This window comes from Anolis carolinensis, chromosome 2, assembly GCF_035594765.1.
Source record: "Anolis carolinensis isolate JA03-04 chromosome 2, rAnoCar3.1.pri, whole genome shotgun sequence".
Classification (NCBI taxonomy): domain Eukaryota; kingdom Metazoa; phylum Chordata; class Lepidosauria; order Squamata; family Dactyloidae; genus Anolis; species Anolis carolinensis.
This window is the reverse complement of record NC_085842.1, coordinates 214,174,799-214,196,919: the sequence shown is the minus strand read 5'-3', so window position 1 is coordinate 214,196,919 and position 22,121 is coordinate 214,174,799. Positions and strand designations below refer to the sequence as shown.

The 22,121-nt window shown below is 39.3% G+C and overlaps 1 protein-coding gene, 1 non-coding gene and 1 pseudogene across 2 annotated transcripts in view; all 3 read left to right on the top strand.

Moving 5' to 3' along the window:
- mfhas1 (multifunctional ROCO family signaling regulator 1) overlaps window positions 1–15,706 on the top strand; it is a 49,373-nt gene extending 33,667 nt beyond the window's left edge. The window contains exons 2-4 of the mRNA XM_008116636.3: window positions 4,804–5,086; window positions 7,827–8,191; window positions 12,446–15,706. Of these exons, the coding sequence (XP_008114843.2) occupies window positions 4,804–4,934 (131 nt within the window). The 3' untranslated portion in view covers window positions 4,935–5,086; window positions 7,827–8,191; window positions 12,446–15,706. The remainder of the gene's footprint in view (window positions 1–4,803; window positions 5,087–7,826; window positions 8,192–12,445) is intronic.
- Window positions 15,707–18,695: 2,989 nt separating this feature from the next.
- Window positions 18,696–18,803, top strand: LOC134297201 (U1 spliceosomal RNA; annotated as a pseudogene).
- A 1,076-nt stretch (window positions 18,804–19,879) lies between these two features.
- Window positions 19,880–20,070, top strand: LOC134297202 (U2 spliceosomal RNA). Its single transcript, XR_010003957.1, has one exon. It is a non-coding gene; the product is annotated as a U2 spliceosomal RNA (small nuclear RNA).
- The last annotated feature ends 2,051 nt before the right edge of the window (window positions 20,071–22,121 follow it).

Here is a 22,121-nt window from a genome sequence, read left to right as displayed (position 1 = left end):
GACACATTCCAGCTTGTCAGCATCTCCCTTACCCATCATAAATTACATTGAGCATTCTTTATGCAGAATTCCAAAATCTGAAAAACTCCAAAATTGCCCACAGTGGCTGAGATAATGACCTTTCGCTTTCTTAGGATTTAGTGCACCTAGACCTGTTTCATACCCAAACTCATTCAAAATACTGTGTATAAAATTACCTCCAGGCAATGTGTATAGGGTTTATTTGAGACATAACTTAATTTCGTGTTTGGACTTGGGTCACATCCCCAAGATATTTCATTATGTACATATATGAAAATATGGGTATTCCAAAATTTGGGGTGGGGGGGGGATTCAAAACTTTTCTGGTCCCAAACGTTTTGGATAAGGATACTCAACCTGTATTAAAACTTTACAGAGATGTAGGTTATGTTATACCCTTATGTAGCAATAGGCAGGAATTGTAAATATTCTGTGCTACCAAAATATTGTAACTTGGCCAAAAAAAACCCCAGTAGGTTTCTGTGATCTTAGTAAATTATAACACATTTTGTAGATTTAGATTTTCTTGTGTTTTGTTTACATTATCCATGACGGGGCAGTGACAACAACATTTTTCATTATTTATTCTGATTTATGGAAAGAATCAAGAACCCTGAAGACTGTCTCAGTACCAATTGTTAATCTTCAGACCACTTTTTTGTCTTTTAAGAACGCAGCATACTTTACATGCAGATTGTCAAGTATATCTTAAGTTCTTTAAGAAGTGTGCCTGTTCCCATTTGGGTCTGAACCTAAAATCCAACAAGGAATGTTTTCTTGGTTTCCTGCCCATTTTTCTCCTGGTCTCATGAATTCTAACAGCAGTGTTTAGAGAGACTTCTCCTCTATTTTCTTGCTGAATTTTACTTGCCAGCAGGGCCGTAGCCAGAAAAAAATTTCGGGAGGGGTTTTGAAAATTTTGGGGGGGGGGTTGAACCCCTAGCACACACCTCTCCCCGCTACACACCTGTCAATATCTGCTTGAAATAGTGCCTGGAGGGACTCTTAATGTTTTGCGTCTCATAGACTTAGCATGGGGATTTGGTTAACCAGTTAAAATTCATGAGTAAACCAGATTTTTTTTTATAACCTGAAAAATTTCGGGGGGGGGGGGGTTGAACCCCTAAAACCGCCCCCTCGCTACAGGCCTGCTTGCCAGTGTCCTAGTCTGTACCTGATACTCCCTAATGAGATGCACAGAGCTTCTTGTTTTCATGATCGTTCTCTGCTTTTTCATATCAGGAATCTTACCCAAAGTCACTCAAAGGACTGTATCTCTTTTTCCTGCTCTTAAAAGGCATCTGCCACAATTTTCTGTGAGTGCTGACCCTCCGATTCTCCTTCTTGTGAACTCCGCACTTAAAATTTTAGCTTAAAATATGGCATTGCAACTTGGGGTGATCTACACTTTACAATTAATGCAACTTCACACCATTTTAACTGCCATGGTTCAGTGCTCTGGAATCACTGGGATCATAGGGCCAGCTTTAGACAACAATTAAATTCTGTCAAATTGGAAGTGTCCAACATGATATGTGATGAATTATGACCGCTGCAGACAAACATGTAAATTTTCTCTGATATATATGAAATATATGTGAAAGCTGTGTTCAGTACCTGATATCACACCCTTTAAAAAACTCATTCTGCATTATTTTGCATTTCTCCGGGATCATAGGCACTATAAATAGCCCAAAGCACTGGCAATGTGTTTGTGTTACAATATTTATTGTTCAGAGTTTCTTTACAAGGTTAACTTATCACTATGCTATAGTAACCAGAACAGGAAAGAGGATGCATGAGTGGATAAAAGTCAGGCAGAGCAGTGACAAAGATAATGGTGTCGCATGCTTTTGTGTATAATATTCTGCAGTGGTTAGTTGTATTTTTTCTATTTTTCTTCTATGACAATTGCAGTTTCTTTGACTTGTTTATGCTTGATGTAAATGCTTGGTGTTAGATCTCCTTGCCATCACTTACTAGAAGTATTAATGGGACGCTAGTATACAGGGTGTGGCCACAATGCATTCACATTCATATTGAGTTCTGTAGAATTTTTCCATGTTTCTAAATTATTAATTCCAAGACTCAAAATGCAAATAAATAAATGATTGAATGAAACTACATAATTACTGTGTCTCAAAATGAAAGGCTATGGAAAACCTGTACAAATTAGCACTTGTCTACTGGGGGGAAAATAGATAGGCGTTGCAAATGTTCCATCCTTTGAAATCTTTAAAATTGCTGTTCCATGTTTTCTTAACTGGTTCAGCCAGGAAGCTGTGGGCTAGATGCAAAAGTTATGGAGGATGCCTGTCTAATGTGTTTAGAACATCAGATAAAACTGTCTGGCAATTTCTGTTTTTAATATTCAAGACTCCAGTGACATCACTTTTCATTCAGGGCGATGCTGCCATTGTTCCCGTTGTGGTTTATACAAAAGAAGAAATTGTTCTGTTTTAAAAACAGGTCTGTTTAATACAGTTTTATCCCAGTATTCCTCCAAAGAGCTCAGGAGAGCATTTTGAGTGTGGTCTTACCCCTCTCCTCTCTCACCACAAGGAACTTCAATTGTCCCCCATGGGATCATTTGTGAGGAAGGTTAACACTGAGAGACACCGACAAGCCCAAGTGAGATGGCGATTTTCAAGGGTAGAGATCAAGGCTGGATTAAGGAAATTGACAATCTGTTCCACTTTGTGCATGTGAGAGTTATTTTAGCATAGAAATTAAATGAATGAATACTATTTAAATTTCAAAATAGAGTGAAGGAGGAAAATCTTCAAGTGAGAATTCGTTTTTAGCCCTATACCTCGTTTGAGACGGTCTGCTACAGCAACATAAAAATGAATAATAGGAACAGTGGAAGGCACAGGAAGTAATGGGAAGATTTACAGCATGCTACATCCCACCCACCCACACACACAAACACACACTAACTTAGGACCCCAGTCTGTGCAGGACTAAGCTAAATTGTGCCAATTGAACTACTGATATTGATAATCTGTCCCTGACAAACACCATGATCTCACCTTGAAGTCCTCCACCTCAGTTACAATTCACTGCCCCACACCTGTCATTCTAATGTAAAATAGTCATGAGTATTAGTAATATGCATGCATTTATTTTTTGAATTTTTATCCCTGCTTTCTCCCAAGATGGGATTCAAGGGGGCTTCATATCCAGGAACCCTAGGATTTTTTGGAAGCTTCTCCAAGGATAGAAATTGTAGAAAGAGTATGCTTCTCCACTCCTCTCCACAACTACCCACAGGTCTTTTTCTGCAGTATACAGATTTAGAATGGAGTTTAGATATAGACATTCTCTGAATGTGTGTAATAAAGGTGTTTGTTGACTTAAGGCAACCCATGAATTTCATAGAGTTTTCTTAGGCAAGGAATACTTTAGAGCTGATTTTGCCCATTTCTTCTTCTGAAATATACTCCACAATACCTGAACACTCTTTGGTTGTCTCCTAGTGAGGGCTGACTCTGCTTAGTTTCCAAAATGAGACAGGATCTGGTGCCTTTAGGCACTTGTTCTATAGGCAGTTGTTCTATGACTCATTGTATGATAGTTTCACTGAGGAGATGCTGAGGCCCATCAGGCCCGACTGTGCACTAAGCTGAACACAAGCCATTTAATTACATTTTCTCCAGAACCATAACAGATGGTCATTTTTAGAGACTGGATGGGTCATTGGCCCAATTGGCGTGACTTCTGTGTTCAGTGTGTTCAAATAGTGCTGCTGTATTTATGATGTTCTTGGTGACTGGTTCAGTGGAACTGGAAAATGCACAACAATCTCTGCACTCCTCATTTCAGACTCGGGCTTTGCCAATGTGTTCTAAGATAGCAACTGATTCTTTGAGGGTCATATAAGTAAGCAAACACTGTCAGTTTCTGTGTAAAATGAGAAGTACCACCCTGGGACAACAGTATCCCAGAATACCATTTTTAATTATGCTAGAAAGTGCCCACACCTAGGTAAACTAAAAAGTGGGGCTTTGTTTTATGCCTCCCATTAGATTTTCATTGACCCCTTTCATAATGTGACAGTTACTGTGTTTGCCCCCTAGGCATTTTCTACATGATGAAACTGACATTATAATTCACATAGTGTTGACATGTTGAGCATTTGCTTGGATATTTGCAAAGAAAGCTGGACTCTATACTAATAAGTGTTCTTGGTATGCTCTAACAAGATGCTAACATTTTAAGCAAAAGTGCAATCGGATCTATGTCTTAAGTATTAAGCAATCCTAAGTTTGTCTCTAGACAGGCCTAAAAAATATGTGTATGTTGCCTCCCACTCTTTTCAGCTCTGTTATTGACAGCTGTTGTTAAACCTATTTATACAAGCCTTTGTTGAAAGGCTTCCATGATAAACCTCCAGGCCCATCTGCCCTGCCTCTTGATTGCAATCTCCCTCTGCCCCGCTAGTCATTTTTTCATTAGACTCTGGGAGTACACATATTAGTGTACAGTATTTAGGGAAAAAATGTCTCTGTCCATCTGCCTGTCTCTGTCTTAAAGGTGCATATGATGGGAGGAAGAAAGCAAATGACATGTTTATAACCTTTACAACATGCTTCTCCAGAAAACTGTGTTGAGTGACACTTTTGTATATATTTTATATCTCTTCAAATGGTTAATAAGAGCATCTTGTGGTTTCTCCCTGTTGAACAGAGAACGTATTTTCCATGCAAATCAAGACTTGAAGCTGAATGTGCCATTGCCATCCTAACATCCTTCTCTCTGTGTCTCTCCTGTTTCTCCCAGGAGAATTGCTGAGTCAGCCCAGGCCAGAAGGAGTGACGGAGATCATTTGCCCGAAGAATGGGAATGAGCGAGTGAATGTGGCTTTAGTTTACCCCCCTTCACCAACAGTGATCAGCCCTTGTTCCAAGTGACCTCTGGAAGACTCCTGCCTTCGCCCTTCCACAAGGACACACCAAACACCCCTTAATCAAATAAGCCCTTGCGCAGCGTTTTTGGAGATGTGCAGCCCAGAGATGGTTCTGATGATCCGTAGCACCGGGACATCACAGCTTGGGAAAGAAAGGTATGGTAAGGCTGCTTCCCCTGTGAATGGTGAATATTTGCAATGGGGAATTGTTGTACAAGGTGTTTCAAAAAGATGGACCAGATTTGCAATCGTTATATCTCCACAACCATGAACTGCCCATGAATGAAACCCTTGGCTGGAGACACTTACCTCTTGAAAAGGTGGGACATAAAGCTTAAAGGATTCCTGCCAGACACCTCTCCTGACACACAAACAGCCCCTGGCCTCAGCCATTTGCAAGATAAGGCCTAATGAGATACAGGCAGTCCCTGAGAATGGGAGTGAGAGAACAGGTATTGGAATAAATCAAAAGTTATCGTGGGGAAAAGATGTCTCCGGCTTTATCACCAAGCTGTCTTTCCTCAACAAATGTTTCAAAATCCAATTCTTACAGGGACAGAAAGTGAGGTGAAATCTTCTGAACTGGGGCACAGACAGCAAAACTATTGCACCCCTAGACTGCAGAGACACCTCAAGACCACGCTGGAGCCCCAGTTTATTGAAGAATATATGTAAGCAATAGCAAATCAAAGTTCAAAGTCAATGAAACAAGGTTTTAATCCACCAGGTACAAGATATTTGAGAGTCTTGAAGCAAGGGTCCATGAAAATCAAACACAAGAATAAACGCCAACAAGGTATCAAAATTAGTCCAAGGAACAGGAACAAAACTGGAACAAAGAACAGGATCTTTGGCTGGAGCAAAGGATCCAAACTGCAAAACTTTCAGGAACAATGACTGGATAATCCAAAATTCCCCAAGAGCAAGAACAAGAACTGGAACAAAACTCAAGAGACAAGGCTACATGAACTTGGCATGAAAGTCATCAGGAACATAAAACATGATTCTATGATGCATGAAACATGAGTCCATGAACAGGACTCTGGATGAGCAAAGTTACCACCTCTGAAAATCTGTCTCAGAAGCAGTTTGTCGTAAAGCTGAAATCAAGGCCTCTTTCTTTGGGAAGTTTGCTCAAAACCTTTTCTCATTAGCAACCATTTGCTCCTTCTAAAAACCTCCCTTTCTTGTCTCTGTTGACAGATTGCTTTCTTTCTGTCAACCTCATTACTCTTATCAGGATAGTTCGACTTTGACTCTTCCAAGGAATGCAGTTCAAGCTGCCTGCTTGAAACCATTGTATGCTTGATCCCAGAATCCTCTGAAACAAACTCTGGCTGTCCAGGAACAGCAGTTTCATTCAACTCTGGCTGCATGGAAATCCTAGGCCCCAACCCAGATTCATCTGACAGGTCAGGTGCAGGTACAATCACAGGCTGAACAGGCCCAACCTCAGGCTCACCTGACAGCACAGGTACAGGCTGGGATACAACAAAAACAAGCACCACAAGGGTGTTTGCTTTCCCCTATGCTATCCAAAGGTAAACAATATATATTATTGGCTGGAGACACTTATAAAAAAGTACCTATTCTAACTGACATACAAATTCAACTTAAGAAAAAACTAGAAAACCTCTCTTGTTTGTAACTTGGAGACTGGATGTATTCTCCATTTGTGGAGTTAATTTTCAGATTCATTTCTGGTTCAAAATGATTAGTAAAACTTGACAATTTTAAAGATTTGTTTCTGGCTTAAAATGGTTAATAATACTTGACAATTTGATAACTCATCAAACCATTTGTAACTTTTTGTGTAATTGTAACATGTTGACATCATGAAATACACTACTTTGACATTGTTCCATCATTTTGAAACACCCTGTATTATGTTGGATTTTATGGTGGAGCTAAATTGAGAGCCAGTATTTTATGTTGAATCATCTTTGATGGAATTTACACCATAAAAGTACATGTAAATGGGTTACTTTAATGTATCATTTAATGTATCCTGTAATGATATGTGCTTGTTTGGCAGATTTGCATATGCTTTGAAATTCCACCTGCATATCATATTCTAGGCAAATTGTAGGTGCTAGAGGAGGATGTACCTCAGTGATGAATGATTTCCTGTTACTAACATGATTCTGTTTTGCACACATTCCTGAAATTCCATAGGAAGCATATCCCAATGCGCATGAAGAAACCATGGGCAAACTGTGGTATCCCACTGAAATACCATATTTACTCAAATCTAATGCTCACCTTTTTAGCTAAATATCATTGCAAAAATTGGGTATCAGTTAATAAATAAGCAATAACATTGAATCATTCTTAATGGTCACAGTGGCCAACCAATGAGGAATGTTCCTAACTGCATTTTGAGCTTTTGATAGATATAATCAAAATCTGTTTGTTGTTTTCAGGACACTTCTGAGTGAGATCCATGGGAGAATAGACCCACTGAGTGCATTTACCATGGCAGACACTTGGTATCTGTGAGATTTAGAAGATGACCATCACCACACATACAAATTTCCCCAGGCTATATGGTTAGCTCCTGTTTGAAACCAAATGTTCAGTCTAATGCAGTGGTTCTCAACCTGTGGATTCCCAACTGTTTTGGTCTTCAACTCTCATAAATACTAACAACTGGTAAACTGGCTGGGATTTCTGGGAATTGTAGGCTAAAACACCTGGGGACCCACAGGTTAGAACCACAGGTCTAATAAATACTGGTTAGTTTTGAATTTTTTTATGGCAAATAAAAATGCTTCATCTCTCATCTCTTAATGTTTCTAATTTTTTCTTCTTCTGGGGATTGATAAGATAATGTATATTTGGAATTGTAATCATTGTGATCTTAGAGGCTTCTGTTCTGTCTTTTTTTAATATGTAGATTAATGGGAGCAGATGTGTTGAAAGCTGAGCACAAGACTGCAGTCTGCCCAAATTGATCCTTACCACAGCTGGGACTGGGCATTTTTTTCTAAGAACTCTCTGCATTGGCTCGTTGAAGCAGGAAACAGCAACCCCATTTTGATCTACTTTTGAACTTGGACACACTACGTTCTGAAAGCTCTGGATGTTTTAAAATGCTTCACAAGTACCCAGACAAGAGCATTGCTGGCTCACAGCAGTGCACCGAATCTGAGAACTCTCTGGACCTGTCATGCGTACTTGTTTGGACACTTTCATGAATGTAAGATTTTTCTCACCACGGTTACCATTCAACTGTTAATTCTGTGGGCAGTTCCCATGCAGGTATGTTTTGAATGCATCACTATATTTAGGTATGCTTTAGATGTTCTTGGGGCAATGTAGTTGGCCTCCTCTGCAGACAAGAGACCTACCCAAAGAGAATGTAACACATACCTTTTGTTGATTTTTTGTGTCTCAACCAATCTCTGGAGCTTCAGGAGAGCCATAGGAACAACTGTTTAGAGGTTGCACTGTATCAGGTGGCTCTCCTATGGGTTCCAGCCCAAGTACGCAACTCTTGATGGGTACTAATATGAACTATATACAGCTGGTTTAAATATATATGTCCACCACCATGAGATTGTCTTGCCTACGTGAAAGAACTGGCATCAGTTAGTAGAACCACAGGTAGAACTTTCCATGTTGCCCAGTGTCAATCTAAACAGTACAATTTGGGTCCATTTGTGATTATAGGGGAAATATCAATACATTGATTTTCAAATTAGTATCATCAGAAAAAGAGAATATGCTGGAGCAGTGGTTCTCAACCTCTGGCTCCCCAGTTGTTTTGGCCTACAACTCCCAGAAATCCCAGCCAATTTACCAGCTGTTAGGATTTTTGGGAGTTGAAGGCCAAAACGTCTGGGTTGAGAACCACTGTGCTAGAGGAAATAGCTCACATGAAATGCAAACGTAGGGCAGCTACTTCTGCTATGCTTTTGTGTTCCCTTGCAGATGTTCAGATTCTTATCTGGCTAGTTTTGTGATAGCTTCATTTTTTTGGTGAGCATAAATCTAGGTTTTGTTCAGGTTTGGGGATTAGAAACATTCGCTAAGTGCAAACATAAATTAATATCTTTTTGTCCCGGAGAACAATTTAAATGTCACATTTAAAACACAATTAAGAGGAAGTGTATATGTGTATGTCTGTGGGCACGCATGTGTGTGGAATGGCTGATAGTGTGGAAAAAATCTTAATAAATTGATGCTTACTATCTGTTCAGTGGACTACAGTAAATATGCCAGTGGAAAAATATACGTGTAATTATTATGATTGCATACTTGCACAAAATGATAAAACAGTATATATTCAGGCTGCCCTTCTTCCACTTTTTAAAGAAGTGACACCCATGGCTTATAAAAATACAGAAGGACAGTTAGCTAAATTAAATTCAGAGCAAAGACAACACACTCATCACCCAGAAATAGTAAAATTAAAAGCAAAATAAATTATTACCAAGGAGAGAATAGCTGGTCAGACTTGTGCAAGAGAGAATTTTGTAATAAACTCATCAAGTAAAAGGAGAGTCCAACTCCTGAGGGAAAGTGGCTTCATTGCCAAAGGCTATAATATTCAACATGGGGCTTCCCTAGATGAGCCTAGAAGAAGGGGAAGAAGAAATAATACTTATAATCTACTTTGTCTCCTAGAAATGGACTTTGAACATTAAAATAAACATACAAAAGATTATCATTAAACTATAATAACATTACATTAAACCAATTTAAAACATACTTTAAAATAAGAGTAATTTCTTTTGAAAGTCAACACTCTCTTAAGACCTAAACTTGAAAAATAGTTCCCAAAAGTCTGTTGACATTTTTACAAAGTCTTTATCTACCAATAGAAGGACAGCAAGGAAGAAGCCATTCTACATTCCTAGAGCTTTGGAGAAGCCACCAAGAAGGCCTTGTCCCACTCTCCTATCAGATGTTTCCCAGAGATCGTGGAAACTGAATGAACAGCTTCACTCAAGAATCTCAGGACCAGGGCAAGCTTCTGGGAGAATTCAGACCTACAATATTTTATTTATTCATTACATCACTTCTACCCCGCCCTTCTCACCCATCAGGGGACTCAGGGCTGCTTACAATATAAACATACACATCAAAAAAACAGTTTACATCAGATTTAAAAATCCATCGAGATTAAAAATTACAATAAAATTAAGAGTATACAATAAAAAGATACATAATTATATGTTTAAATATACATTTAAGGTGCTTTTACATTCCTTACCTTTTCTATGCACATTTTGTGCTTTGGCTACAGGGAGGGAAGAGAGGGAAATGTCTGTGTCTCCAGACATTGAAATGGTGAGGTCTGCATAGGTTATTGCAAAGGGAGAAATAATACCAGACTCTACAGTGATCAAAACACACATGCAAATGCATGTCATTAACAAGGTGCTAGCCAGTTTCCCAAACTCTTTCCCAAAGCATGTTCAGTAAGGAGAAACCTGCTCCAGAGAAGGGAACTGTGGCATGACATTCTGCAATACTTGCTGAATTGAACACTATTTGTGTCTTAATATTTGCATTAAAATGTGTGATGCGAGGCCAGAAAGTTATTTTTGTTCTTTACAATATGTTCTGTCTACTTGATCCTTATGAAACAAATTGTATTTACGTTGCTCACAGTTTATGAGATTTAGGTTTCTTCTTACCCAGGCATCTTGATTTTTTTGAGTACATTCCAACCCCTTTATCTAATAAACCATGTTCTTATTTATTCATTTACACTGAATTTCATTTGGAAAGAGCAGCATCTTCCTTTGTACAGTTCTTTAGTTTTGCTTGATCATCAAGTTGAAGTTTGACTCCAGTTCAGTTTGCTTCAGTAGACTGGAAATGGGTTGGTGGGGCAGAGGAGCTGGATAAATCCTGGCATACCAGAGTTATAACACCACAGAATCTGACTAAGAAAGCCTGGATCAGGGATCAGCTGGATATTGATTATAAGCTCCTAAAAGCTCCTTGAGCTCGCTTTGGGAAAGGAAAACACTTGCTCTGGTTTTATTGCCTTAGAAGCAAGAAAGGTTATTCCCTGGCAATCCCCTCTCCCCTCTTCTTCCCTTATTTTGGGTAGGGATTGGCAGTCTTTTGGAGAAGTCTAGGGAACAATGGGTGGACTGCTCTCCCCTCTATTTTCTATTGCTTTGTTTAATTCTTAAGGCTTCTTGTTTCCATTATTGGTGTCTGTAGGAGCATGCTTGAATTAATTGCAAAAATGGCTGGATTCTAATGAGGCTGCTGAACTGTGGAAATCCAGAAAATGTTGGTCACCAAGATAGTATTATGGGCAGGAAGAGAAACTAGGCTAGATGCTGTCTGCTCTTTCCAGTCAATTAAGGGCATGGCGATTCCAGGCCTGGCAGACAATGGAGTGTTTAGTTGCTAGCAGGCTTGCAAAGCTACCATCCCAATAGATACCCAGTCATAAATGGGGGAAGAATGTATGAAGGTAGTGGCCAACTTGAAAACTGAGCATAGCCAGTCCTTTTCTAGTTTCACTTGCTGTTATGGCCTTCAACTCCCAGCAATCCTAACAACTGGTAAACTGGCTAGGATTTCTGGGAGTTGTAGGCCAATACATCTGGGGACCCACAGGTTGAGAACCACTAGGTTAGTGGTCGTGAGTGTCATTGGAAGGATAGGGAAGCTATACTAAGAAAGTTCCTGATTGTTATCTCCTTCTCATATCCACATTTCAGACATGTTTCCTCAGTATCTGCTTGAGTATTTGTTTTGGATATTTCAGAACTTTTTGGAAAGCCACCGGTTAATAGGCTAATAGCACAAGTTAACCATATGTAATAACCACCTCTCCAAAGAATTTGTCATAATGGACATGTATATAAAATAATTTCATCAAACCCATTGAAATCTTTTGGGAGAGACTTCGCAATGTTTCTCAAAAATGCTTTTACTTATACTTCATTGAATGCTTGATGAGTTGCTGCTAAGCTAGACATTTGCAAAGCCTCAGTCTAGTTACTAATTTACACATCTACACACATCAGTTGGTAATATGGTGAGGGCCAGAATCAAATACAGTAGAGTCTCACTTATCCAAGCCTCGCTTATCCAAGCTTCTGGATAATCCAAGCCATTTTTGTAGTCAATGTTTTCAATATATCATGATATTTTGGTGCTAAATTCGTAAATACAGTAATTACAACATAACATTACTGCGTATTGAACTACTTTTTCTGTCAAATTTGTTGTATAACATGATGTTTTGGTGCTTAATTTGTAAAATCATAACCTAATTTGATGTTTAATAGGCTTTTCCTTAATCCCTCCTTATTATCCAAGATATTCGCTTCTCCAAGGTTCTGCCGGCCTGCTTAGCTTGGATAAGTGAGACTCTACTGTACTTAATTTTTTGCTCACCTGGACTCCCTCAATCTCTTAGAGCAGAAACAGTGAAAAATCATGCTCTTCAAAAGTGGCACTCCACTTATGAGAATGTTGTTTGGAAAATGTTTGTGGTTTGCTCCTTGTATGTAAACATCTTTTTGTTTTGTTTTTTAGTTTCCTCAAGAAATGGAAAATTCTGTGGCTGTGATGTGCTGTGGAAAAGGAAGCAGAATCAAACTGGAAAATACCTCTTCCGAAGGACACTTTCCCAGGGACTGAAATATAACTGAAACCCCAAACTGACCTGGTTTTAAAAGTAATATATTAACTTGCGGATGAAAGATGGACTAAAGGATTCATTGCTTGACCCCTCAGCCTCAGGATCATTCTCTAGCAAAGAGCTGCTTGCCAACAGAATGGGCTGAAAAGCTTCTCAGGGATTATGTTTAGTGTGCAGTTTCAAAGCCACAGCTGCAGTTCAATGACAGCAATATCGGGGGCACTCCGTTTCCAAGTCTGTCAAATGTGAAAGAGAGATCACTGCTGAAGTTCACTGCTGTTCAGTAATTTGTGTTTTTTTTAAAAAAAGAAAAAAAATGTTTATATTTATTTTTGTAAGTTTTTAATTATCTATGCAGTTTAGACTTAAGTTCACACTGGGTGCAAAATTCTGCATGGGTCCAGCTGGTTTGATGGTTTTGTCATCAATATAATGCATGTATGTATCCTCACTCGTAAAACGTTTGTCACATGTACACACCAAATATATACTTCAGTTTCACAGTGAAGTTCCATAGTATAATAAGCCCACCTAAAATTCTAGCATAGGTTCTTCTTGGAATTCCTTTGCAGTGGAGGAATACACATTTTGAGAATGAGAGAAGGTAGTTTCAATTTTTTTTAGAACATGTTGGATGGCAGAAAAGTAAGCTAGGAATTCTTTATTCATAAACAATAGTAGGTCTCACAGGAAAAAAAAGTGGCAGGGAACCAATGGAGCAAGGAAGTACATGAGGAAAGATACATATCAATACCTTGAAAGTAGCAGAGCTCATTATGTTAAAACCTTGGAGTCTAAGGCCCCATCTACACTGCCATATAATCCAATTTCTGAATCCAGATGATCTGATGTGAACTGGGTTTTATGGCAGTGTAGACTCATATAATTCAGTTCAAAGCAGATCATCTGGATTCAGAAACTGGATTACATGGCAGTGTAGATCCAACGTAAGAATATGTTTCAACTGTTGGTTGTAACATACCACAGCAATTGGCCTTTATTGGTAGAGAACTCTTGGCCCTTTTGGTCACTTTTAACTGCCATAGTTGCAGCCGGTAAACTTCTAGGTTTTATAGTCTGGAGAGGCACAACATCCCTTTGGCTGAGAATTGTAGATGTACCTCCCTAAACGGAAGTTCCAGGATTACATAGGAAGGAATCACTGCAGTAAAAGTGGGATCATAGTGCTATCATTGTGTGATGTAAAAGGGGCATTGGTTTATGTTCCGTGTTTTAACATTAAACGTTAAAAACAAGCAGGTAAATGCAACTCTTGCAATTGATTTTTTTAACTTTCTCTGTTTCATGTAGGTTTTTTTGTCCCATAATTATCAAGCATATTAACTTCTGAGTAAATCTCAGTCAATCTTGGAAAGCTGATAAGCGCAAGCTTTGCAGAATACTGCAGCTTGGATTCAAAAGAATAGGTTTAGTTGCAGCCCAGTTTATTTTAACCCAAGCGGCATAATTGCTACTTTATTACTCTGATGTTAAATTCTGCTCAGCTGGTTAAACAGATTGTATGTTAGATATATACCACAACTGCCAGATTGGGCAGGTGTAATTGTATGTCATTCTTTACAATACAATCTGCCCTAAACTGTAACAATAGTAGCTGATACTATTTTGCTGGAATACCTTGAAAACAGTAACAGTGTAGAGGCAGCTAGTGTCCCTTGCTCAGACAAATTCACATAGTTCTGGAGCATCCATTCTTATGTTCAATGTCCTGTGCAAAATTCTGCCTGAATTTGAAGATGTAATTTTGAGATGACATGAGGTTCAGAGGAAAACCTAAACAATGATTAAGTTTTATAATTTTATTTCCATGTCAGGAGCAACTTGAGAATTTGCAAGTCGCTTCGCAAAGAAAATGGAAAGAGGGGATATGTGTCAACCGGTGTTGTGTCTGGTATCATGCGTGAATTTCTAATGCCAGTGACTTCTGTATGTGCAGGTGTGCATGTGTATTTTGAAGGCCATGGTGTTTTCTCTAGAGTAGTCCAATGGACAGCTCTCTGTACAAAACGTTTAGTTGGGGACGTTGCAGTAATTCTCTGTATGATGGATCTTGCTGGCACACTCTGGTCTAGGGTTGATTTAATTGGAATAAGCCTAGTGCTGGATTTAATGGTGAAGAAAAGTTCACAAGTCAATTTTGACATTACTTAAAAATAAAATAGATTAGCGTTCCGAACTGTAGTGTTTAGGTTTGCCTTAAACAGTTTCCAGTAAACAAGATCATTCTGTGGTAAAGTGCCAAAACAGCAGTGCTAACAAATGGTGGTTACAGGATTTGAGTACTGGCAGATAGCGTCTAATGGTTAGATGTCTAAATGCACCCCATCGTTGATGTAACTTTCCATGTAGCACTGGATTTTTTAGGGAGGGCTTCTATTGGTTTGAGTTTCCCTGTGTAAAACCAAAATGAAAAGTTGGCACAATCAATGGGAGTGGGAAAGCAGTTGGAAATTGAACCTTCCCTGCTATCAGCCCACAAACAGATGGACTTTTGTTCCCTTTTTTGTTATTGGGAAAGTAACTTAAAATACTCAGTATCATATGTGTGACTCAACATAAATAATTGTTTTACTTGAGTTGTGAATTTTAAGAGCAAGTACATTTTTCCAAAAAGGTTCTCATTTGCCAGGCACCAGGTAGACAGGCAGATCTTCCAATGAGAGCAACTTGGGGGAAACCATGCTGCAGAGGACTCGGTTGTGGGAGAATCAATGAAGGATTTCTATCTGTTCTTCCAGGAAGAGGGTGAGATTTTGCTGAGTGAAGCGTCATTCCAGGCATTACTCTTAACTGCTGGAGACTTGCCCTTGGAAGCAGTCACATTTCCTGTTCCTAGCTACTATGACAGGGAAAAGCTGTTTTCTAGAATTGTGTCACAGTGCTGCCAAACTAAACATGTGTCATTGGCTTTTAATTTATCAAAAAGTTTAACTATGACCCACCTTGGTGATTCACTCCTGGGAGAACAGGAAATTGGAGAAGGGTTTTGTTCAATAGAGGGCAGCGGGGGTACTATATTTAACAGCTGTCTGTTACTTCTCCATGTTACAGCACAGACATTTTTTTACAAAAAGAAGAAAAAAATGATCAACCCAAACAATACACTGAGAATAAAAAAATCATCTTAAATTTGACTCATTTCTGTCTATTCATTTACTCACAACTGTATTTTTTTCAGGATCAATTTTGGCTTTGGTTTCTAAAATGCAAAGGTTTAGGAAAAAAATACATCTGATCTTCACTGTCTTTGGACCCATCTACACTGACCACTTAGTGCAGCTTCAAAATGCAGAGGCTAGACTACACACACCACAAAAGCATGCTGCAGCATATTTTAAGCACAGAAATCCAACACAAGCAAAGGCATGGGAAGGTTGAAAATGTGGTAGAAACCAGATCGCACAGCAAAATTTGCAGAGCACTACTCTGATGCATATATGTGCATTCTGGAGGGGAAAAATTAAAATAATGGTTCCAGTATACTGTCGATCCTGAAACCAGTTCAAGGCCAGCCTTTGCATGTGTGTAATTACCATCCAGACCTTAAACTGATTCCAGGGTTTGCAATCTTTTGTATATATATATACAAGTAATTTTTATTGAAATTGAAAAAATAGAGGTTTTGGTTTACATAAAAAGTGGGAGAACAATACAAGTATAGGAAAGCAGGAAAGAATATTTAAGAGAAAGAGAAAAAAGAGAGGAAAAAAAGGGGGGGGGAGTTTGTAACTTCCATTCTTCTTCCTTCTATTTAAATGCCAGTTTGTTCTAAACTAAATAATATCTTTGAAAAAAAGAGTTTTCTTTCCCTCTCCAGGCTTTAAAGTTTCATAAGATAATCTTCAAAAATTGACCAATCAGTCTTTTTTATTCCACTACCATTATTTTCTTTTAATAAAAATGTTCCAGGGTTTGCAATCTAATCTGCACAGCCACGCCACTTTCTTCAATACTGGTTTCAATATAGTAGTAGTAGTAGTAGTAGTAGTAGTAGTAGTAATAATAATAATAATAATAATAATAATAATAATAGTAATAATAATAAAGCAGTACAGGTGGTCCCGGTGGTAATAGGCACATTGGGTGCTATGCCAAAAAATCTCAGCTGGCATTTCGAAACAATAGACATTGACAAAATTATGATCTGTCAACTGCAAAAGGCCACCTTACTGGGATCTGCACACATCATCCGAAAATACATCACACATTCCTAAACGCTTGGGAAGTGTCCGACTTGTGATTTTGTGATATGAAATCCAGCATGTCTTAACATGTTTGCTGTGTCATACAATGTCGTTGTGTCAATAATAATAATAATTTTATTTCTTACCCACCTCTCTCTTTGGCTTGAGGCAGGTTACAACTCAAAAATGAACAATGCAAAAATTCAACAAATATACATATTTCTATAGAACATCCACATTAAAACTGTATTTCTATAAAATACATTAATATACACAAAATAGACATCAAACAAAGGACATGAGTTTAAGATTCATAGTTAAAAACTGGGCATGCCCATTGTTCCCTCAGGGAGATAGGGTGGGCTACAAATAAAATTATTATTATATTCTTGTACCTTTGTTAATGCATGAAGCTGTTCAGAATAGGTTGCTTTGCAGATATAGTTGATTTCTGCCATCGATTTCAAACACATCTCTTTTTTGCTACAGAAACGTACAGTACAAAAGCTGAACAGCAATAGTATTTTATGTTTTTATTGAGGGCCAATAAAAAAGCCATAAAGTGCTGACCAAGGTTTTTATGTCAGGAGAACTGTTTTTAGGCTGCAGGTAAACATTTCTCTCCTCCATTTCTCCCCATTAAAATTAATTATAAATGGCTGGATTTTAAAATAAATTCTTAAAAAATGCGCTGCATGCAGACTGCTACAGTTGCCCAAAAAAGAATTCCTGATAGAATAGAGAAATGTTATGAAGACTTGCAGTGCAAGGCTAGCCTATATTTCTTAACTTGTAAATTGGTCCCATTGGGTTTAGGTAAGTAGACTACAACACAATATAAATTAGCTTGTTTGATTTAAAGCTGGATCTGAAGTATAAAAGCAATGCAACTGCTAATCTATCTATCTATATATCTTGTATATATCTAGCTATAATAAAAGTGAAAACCCATATGTGTGTATGTGGCTCAGATGTTTGCTCACACAACCTCCAGCCTCCACAAACAGGCTATAGTTCCCAGTGCTGTGGAGCCACCAAGTCATTCCATCAACTGACATTGAAGGTTACAGTGAGCACCATGAATATGTAGCCCAACCCCTGCCAATGTCCTCCCCAAACACTACAGCCTACCACCCAAGGAATGCTTTCATTTGGGGACCATTTCATCCTAGATTTTGCATTTTCCTCCACCACAGGCAGGCATCCCAGGGTTCTCCATTGGTGTGAAATTTGCATGACCCCGCCTACTGCCCTTCCCTTTCAAATCTTTCTGTGTAACAAACAGAGCAGAACTGAGCATCAACTAAACTTACTGGAGAAGTTTGCGGGATTGACTCTACATGGTGGAAGTTGTAGTTCACCCTGCATCAAGTCAGAGCACTGTGACTCCTACTGGGGAATGTAGAGGAGTTGTAGTTCACCTACACCCAGAACGCTATGAACCCAAACAATGATGGGTCTGGACCAAACTTGCCATGCCTACCCGATATGCCCAGATTTGAATACTGGTGGGTTTTCAGGGGAAATAACCTGGACATTTGGGAGTGGTAGGTACTGGGATTTATAGTTCACCTGCAGTTGAACCCAACCCATGATGGACCAGGACCAAACTTGGCACACAGACTCAACATATCCTGCTGTGGATACTGACAGATGTTTCGGGACAATCGCCCCAGGAATCTGGGAGTTGTAGTAGTTCACCCCCATCCAGAGAGCACTGCAGCCAGGCGATGACCAGCCAACGACAGATCTGGACCACACTTGGGACACAGACCCAAAATGGCCAACTTTGAATACTGGCAGGGTTTAGGGAGGATTGACCCACAATTTGGGAATTGTAATTCTCCCACTCCAACCTGAGAATACATAACATGCAAAGACATATATAATGCCTTTCTCAAATGACCTGGGCACGGTCGGGTCCCCAAGCTATATATATATAGGGAGACACCATGATCACGAAGGTGGTTTTCCCAGGGTGAGGCTCATCCATTGCACTCTGGGTGTGCTGACCCCTGCGATTTCCCCAAATTGGGTATATATATATATACCACAAATTATGCAGTCGAGTTTCCCGCATTTGAGGAAATCGCAGGGGTCAGCACACCCGGAGTGCAATGGATGAGCCTCACCCTGCGATTTCCCCAAATTGGGTGTATGTATGTATGTGTATATATATATACCACATGTACTATACCACTATACTATACTAAAATACAATTATATATATATATATATATAATATATATAATTGTATTTTAGTATAGTATAGTGGTATAGTACAATATAACAATATAAAATACTAATATATATAATACAGTATTAGTATTTTATATTGTTATATTGTACTATACCACTATACTAAAATACAATTAGTAACACTGCTTGCAATATATAATATTGGGATCTCTTCTATGTGATAAACTGACCTTGTGTCCGTTATGCAAAAAAAAGTAATGTTGAAGTCTTTCCACGCAATGCAAGACATTGCATTTGCAAGAGTACTAAATGGAGGATGAAGGCGAAGCAGTCAAGGCCTTCTTCCTGAACAGAAAGGTGTGCTTTTTGGTCTTGGAATCTTCGGGGTTGCCATGGTTACCGCCCGGGCCCAGAAAGTAGGCGGGGCCAAGGCGGAGCAGTTCAGCTGGCGGTTGCTAAGGGAGCCTTCGTTGGCCTCTCTGTAAGTAAAGCTTAGCACTTAATAGATATGATTTAATAATGATTAATAATTGTTGGCTAACACCAAGAATCCCTCCCCTCCCCCTGTCTCCCCCCAGTTATTAATATATACTTAATAGATAGAGAAAGAAACACTGGAAAGGGCGGCAAGGAATGAACACAATCACCCCAGGGCTTCGCGGAAGAGAAAGTGGGCGGGGTCATGCAAATTTTACCAATGGAAAAAAAAGTGGACAAAACGCGTAAAATATAGGATTAAATTGTCTCTATATGAATGTGGGCACTTGAGTATTGGAAAGTATTGGGTTTGTGGAACACATTGGCAGGAGTTAGGGGTCGGACAGTTCGAAGACATTTTCAGGAGTTTCAGTATCTTTACTGCGTTCCCAGTAACTTGAAAGATTGTTGAAAAGATGGACTTAGGCGGCTCAGAAATTATTCAGCATCGCTTCTCGGCCTTTTGGCTAAGATCAAGTGTAGTATCTGTTCTTATCAGTTTAATATCTGATATGTCCTCTATCTGAGGACTATATATTAAATGGATTTTTGGACTTGGGAGATGGAATAGGGGCTTGCTCCATCCACTCCACGCATCGACCTGGTATTGCAGTGCTTCCAGGAACGGTGCACCTCCCTCTGGGAGAAATTATAATGGTGCAAAGATAGATGAGAATTGTGCTGTTTTTTTATTTCTTCATGTCAGGAGCAACCTGAGTTGTTTCTGGAATGAGAGAATTGGCTGTCTCAAGGACATTAGCCAGGGGATGCCAGGATGTTTTACCATCCTTATGGGAGGCTTCTCTCATGTCCCTGCATGGAGCTGATAGAGGGAGCTCATCTGCACTTACCCGAGGCTCCTATTACGCTGTTGAAGGCTGTTAAGATTACTGTTGTTGGGTGATTGAAAAGGACTACAGTACTTTCTAATATTTCATTTGCATTTATGGAAGACATTCTCAGAAGTAATTAAGTATGTGACGAACTAGGCAGTCAAGTGGGGTTTACAGTATGTACAATAGATTCTCATTTATCCAAGCTAAATGGGCCAGCACAAACCTGGATAAGTGAATATCTTGCATAATAAAGAGGGATTAAGGAAAAGCCTATTAAACATCAAATTAGGTTATGATTTTACAAATTAAGCACCAAAACATCGTGTTATACAACAAATTTGACTGAAAAAGTAGCACCAAAATATCATGATATATTGAAAACATTGACTACAAAAATGCCTTGGATAATCCATAACCTTGGATAAGTGAGACTCTACTGTATCTGGGGGGGGGGGGGGGTGCTGGTGGCAAAGTGTGTTAAAACGCTGAGCTCCTGAACTTGCGGACCAAAACGCTGAACTGCTGAACTTGTGGACCAAAAGGTCCCAGGTTCAAATCCCGGAAGCGGAATGAGCGCTCCAGCGGGAAGGTAACAGCACTCTATGCAGTCATGCCGGCCACATGACCTTGGAGGCGTCTATGGACAATGCCAGCTCTTCGGCTTAGAAATGGAGATGAGCACCAACCCCCAGAATTGGTCACGACTGGACTTAACGTCAAGGGAAAACCTTTACCTACTGTATCTGGAATATCCAGGGAGAGAGAAGTAATTCTTGTCTATAGTAAAAGTCAGTGTTTGTATGTATGTGGGTATCTGGGTATGTGGCAGCTTTCTGACTGGCCGCCACTTCCGCAGGCCACCGACACTGCCAGGAAGGACGGACCTGGACCAAACTTGTCACACATAATCCCTATGATCCATTCTACATCCTGGTGCCATTTGGGGGATGGTGGACCATGGATGATGGGATTTGCTGTACTTTCAATCGCTTCAGTTCCCACAGACCACTGCGATGCCCACCACTGACTGATCTGGACCAAACTTGGCAGACAGAACCTCCATGACCCCCTTTACATCCTGGTGCAGATTGGGGGATTTGCAGTACCTTCACTCACCTCTTGAGACCACTGCAACTGCCAAGAATCACAGAACTGAACCAAACATGGCACACATATCCCAAATGACACACTTTACATGCTGTAGCACTTTGGGGAAGATGCTCCAAGGATTATGGGATTTGCAGTACTTTCAAACGCTTTGTCTCCAACAGACCACTGTTACTCTAATGACGGATCAGGACCACACTTGGCACACATACTCTCCATAGTGTAACCTATGACCAAATTGATGTTACCTCACAAACAAGGTCCTTTTCAAATAACCTGGGCATCGCTGGATACCCAAGCTAGTATTACAATAAGAGGCAGCTATCTAGATCTTTGAAAATGCAAATGCTGGCAGTTGTTCAGATTTATCATTAGGAACAGTGAAAAGGGCAATGCCCACAGAACATTTTCTGCCAGGGTATGAATACTTAATGTATTGTTCACATTTCCTTTTAGAGGATATAGCTCTAGGTGTGTATGGAAATAAATTGAGCACAAGTAGATAGTTGATTGTTATTCACAAATTAGCCAGATGCCTACCTTTTTAAATTTTCCTCTAAATTGCTTCCACAAAGCCATAACTTTGTGCATCAAGAGTCTCACTGAAGAAATAACCCTTTTCTCCAAAGGAAACATGTATTTTTATTTTGATTCCCAATTTTTAATCTAACACATAATATACTCTAGTCAGTAGATTATAAAAGAGAGCTATTATCCTTTCAAGCAGCAATCTTTCAGAAAACAAT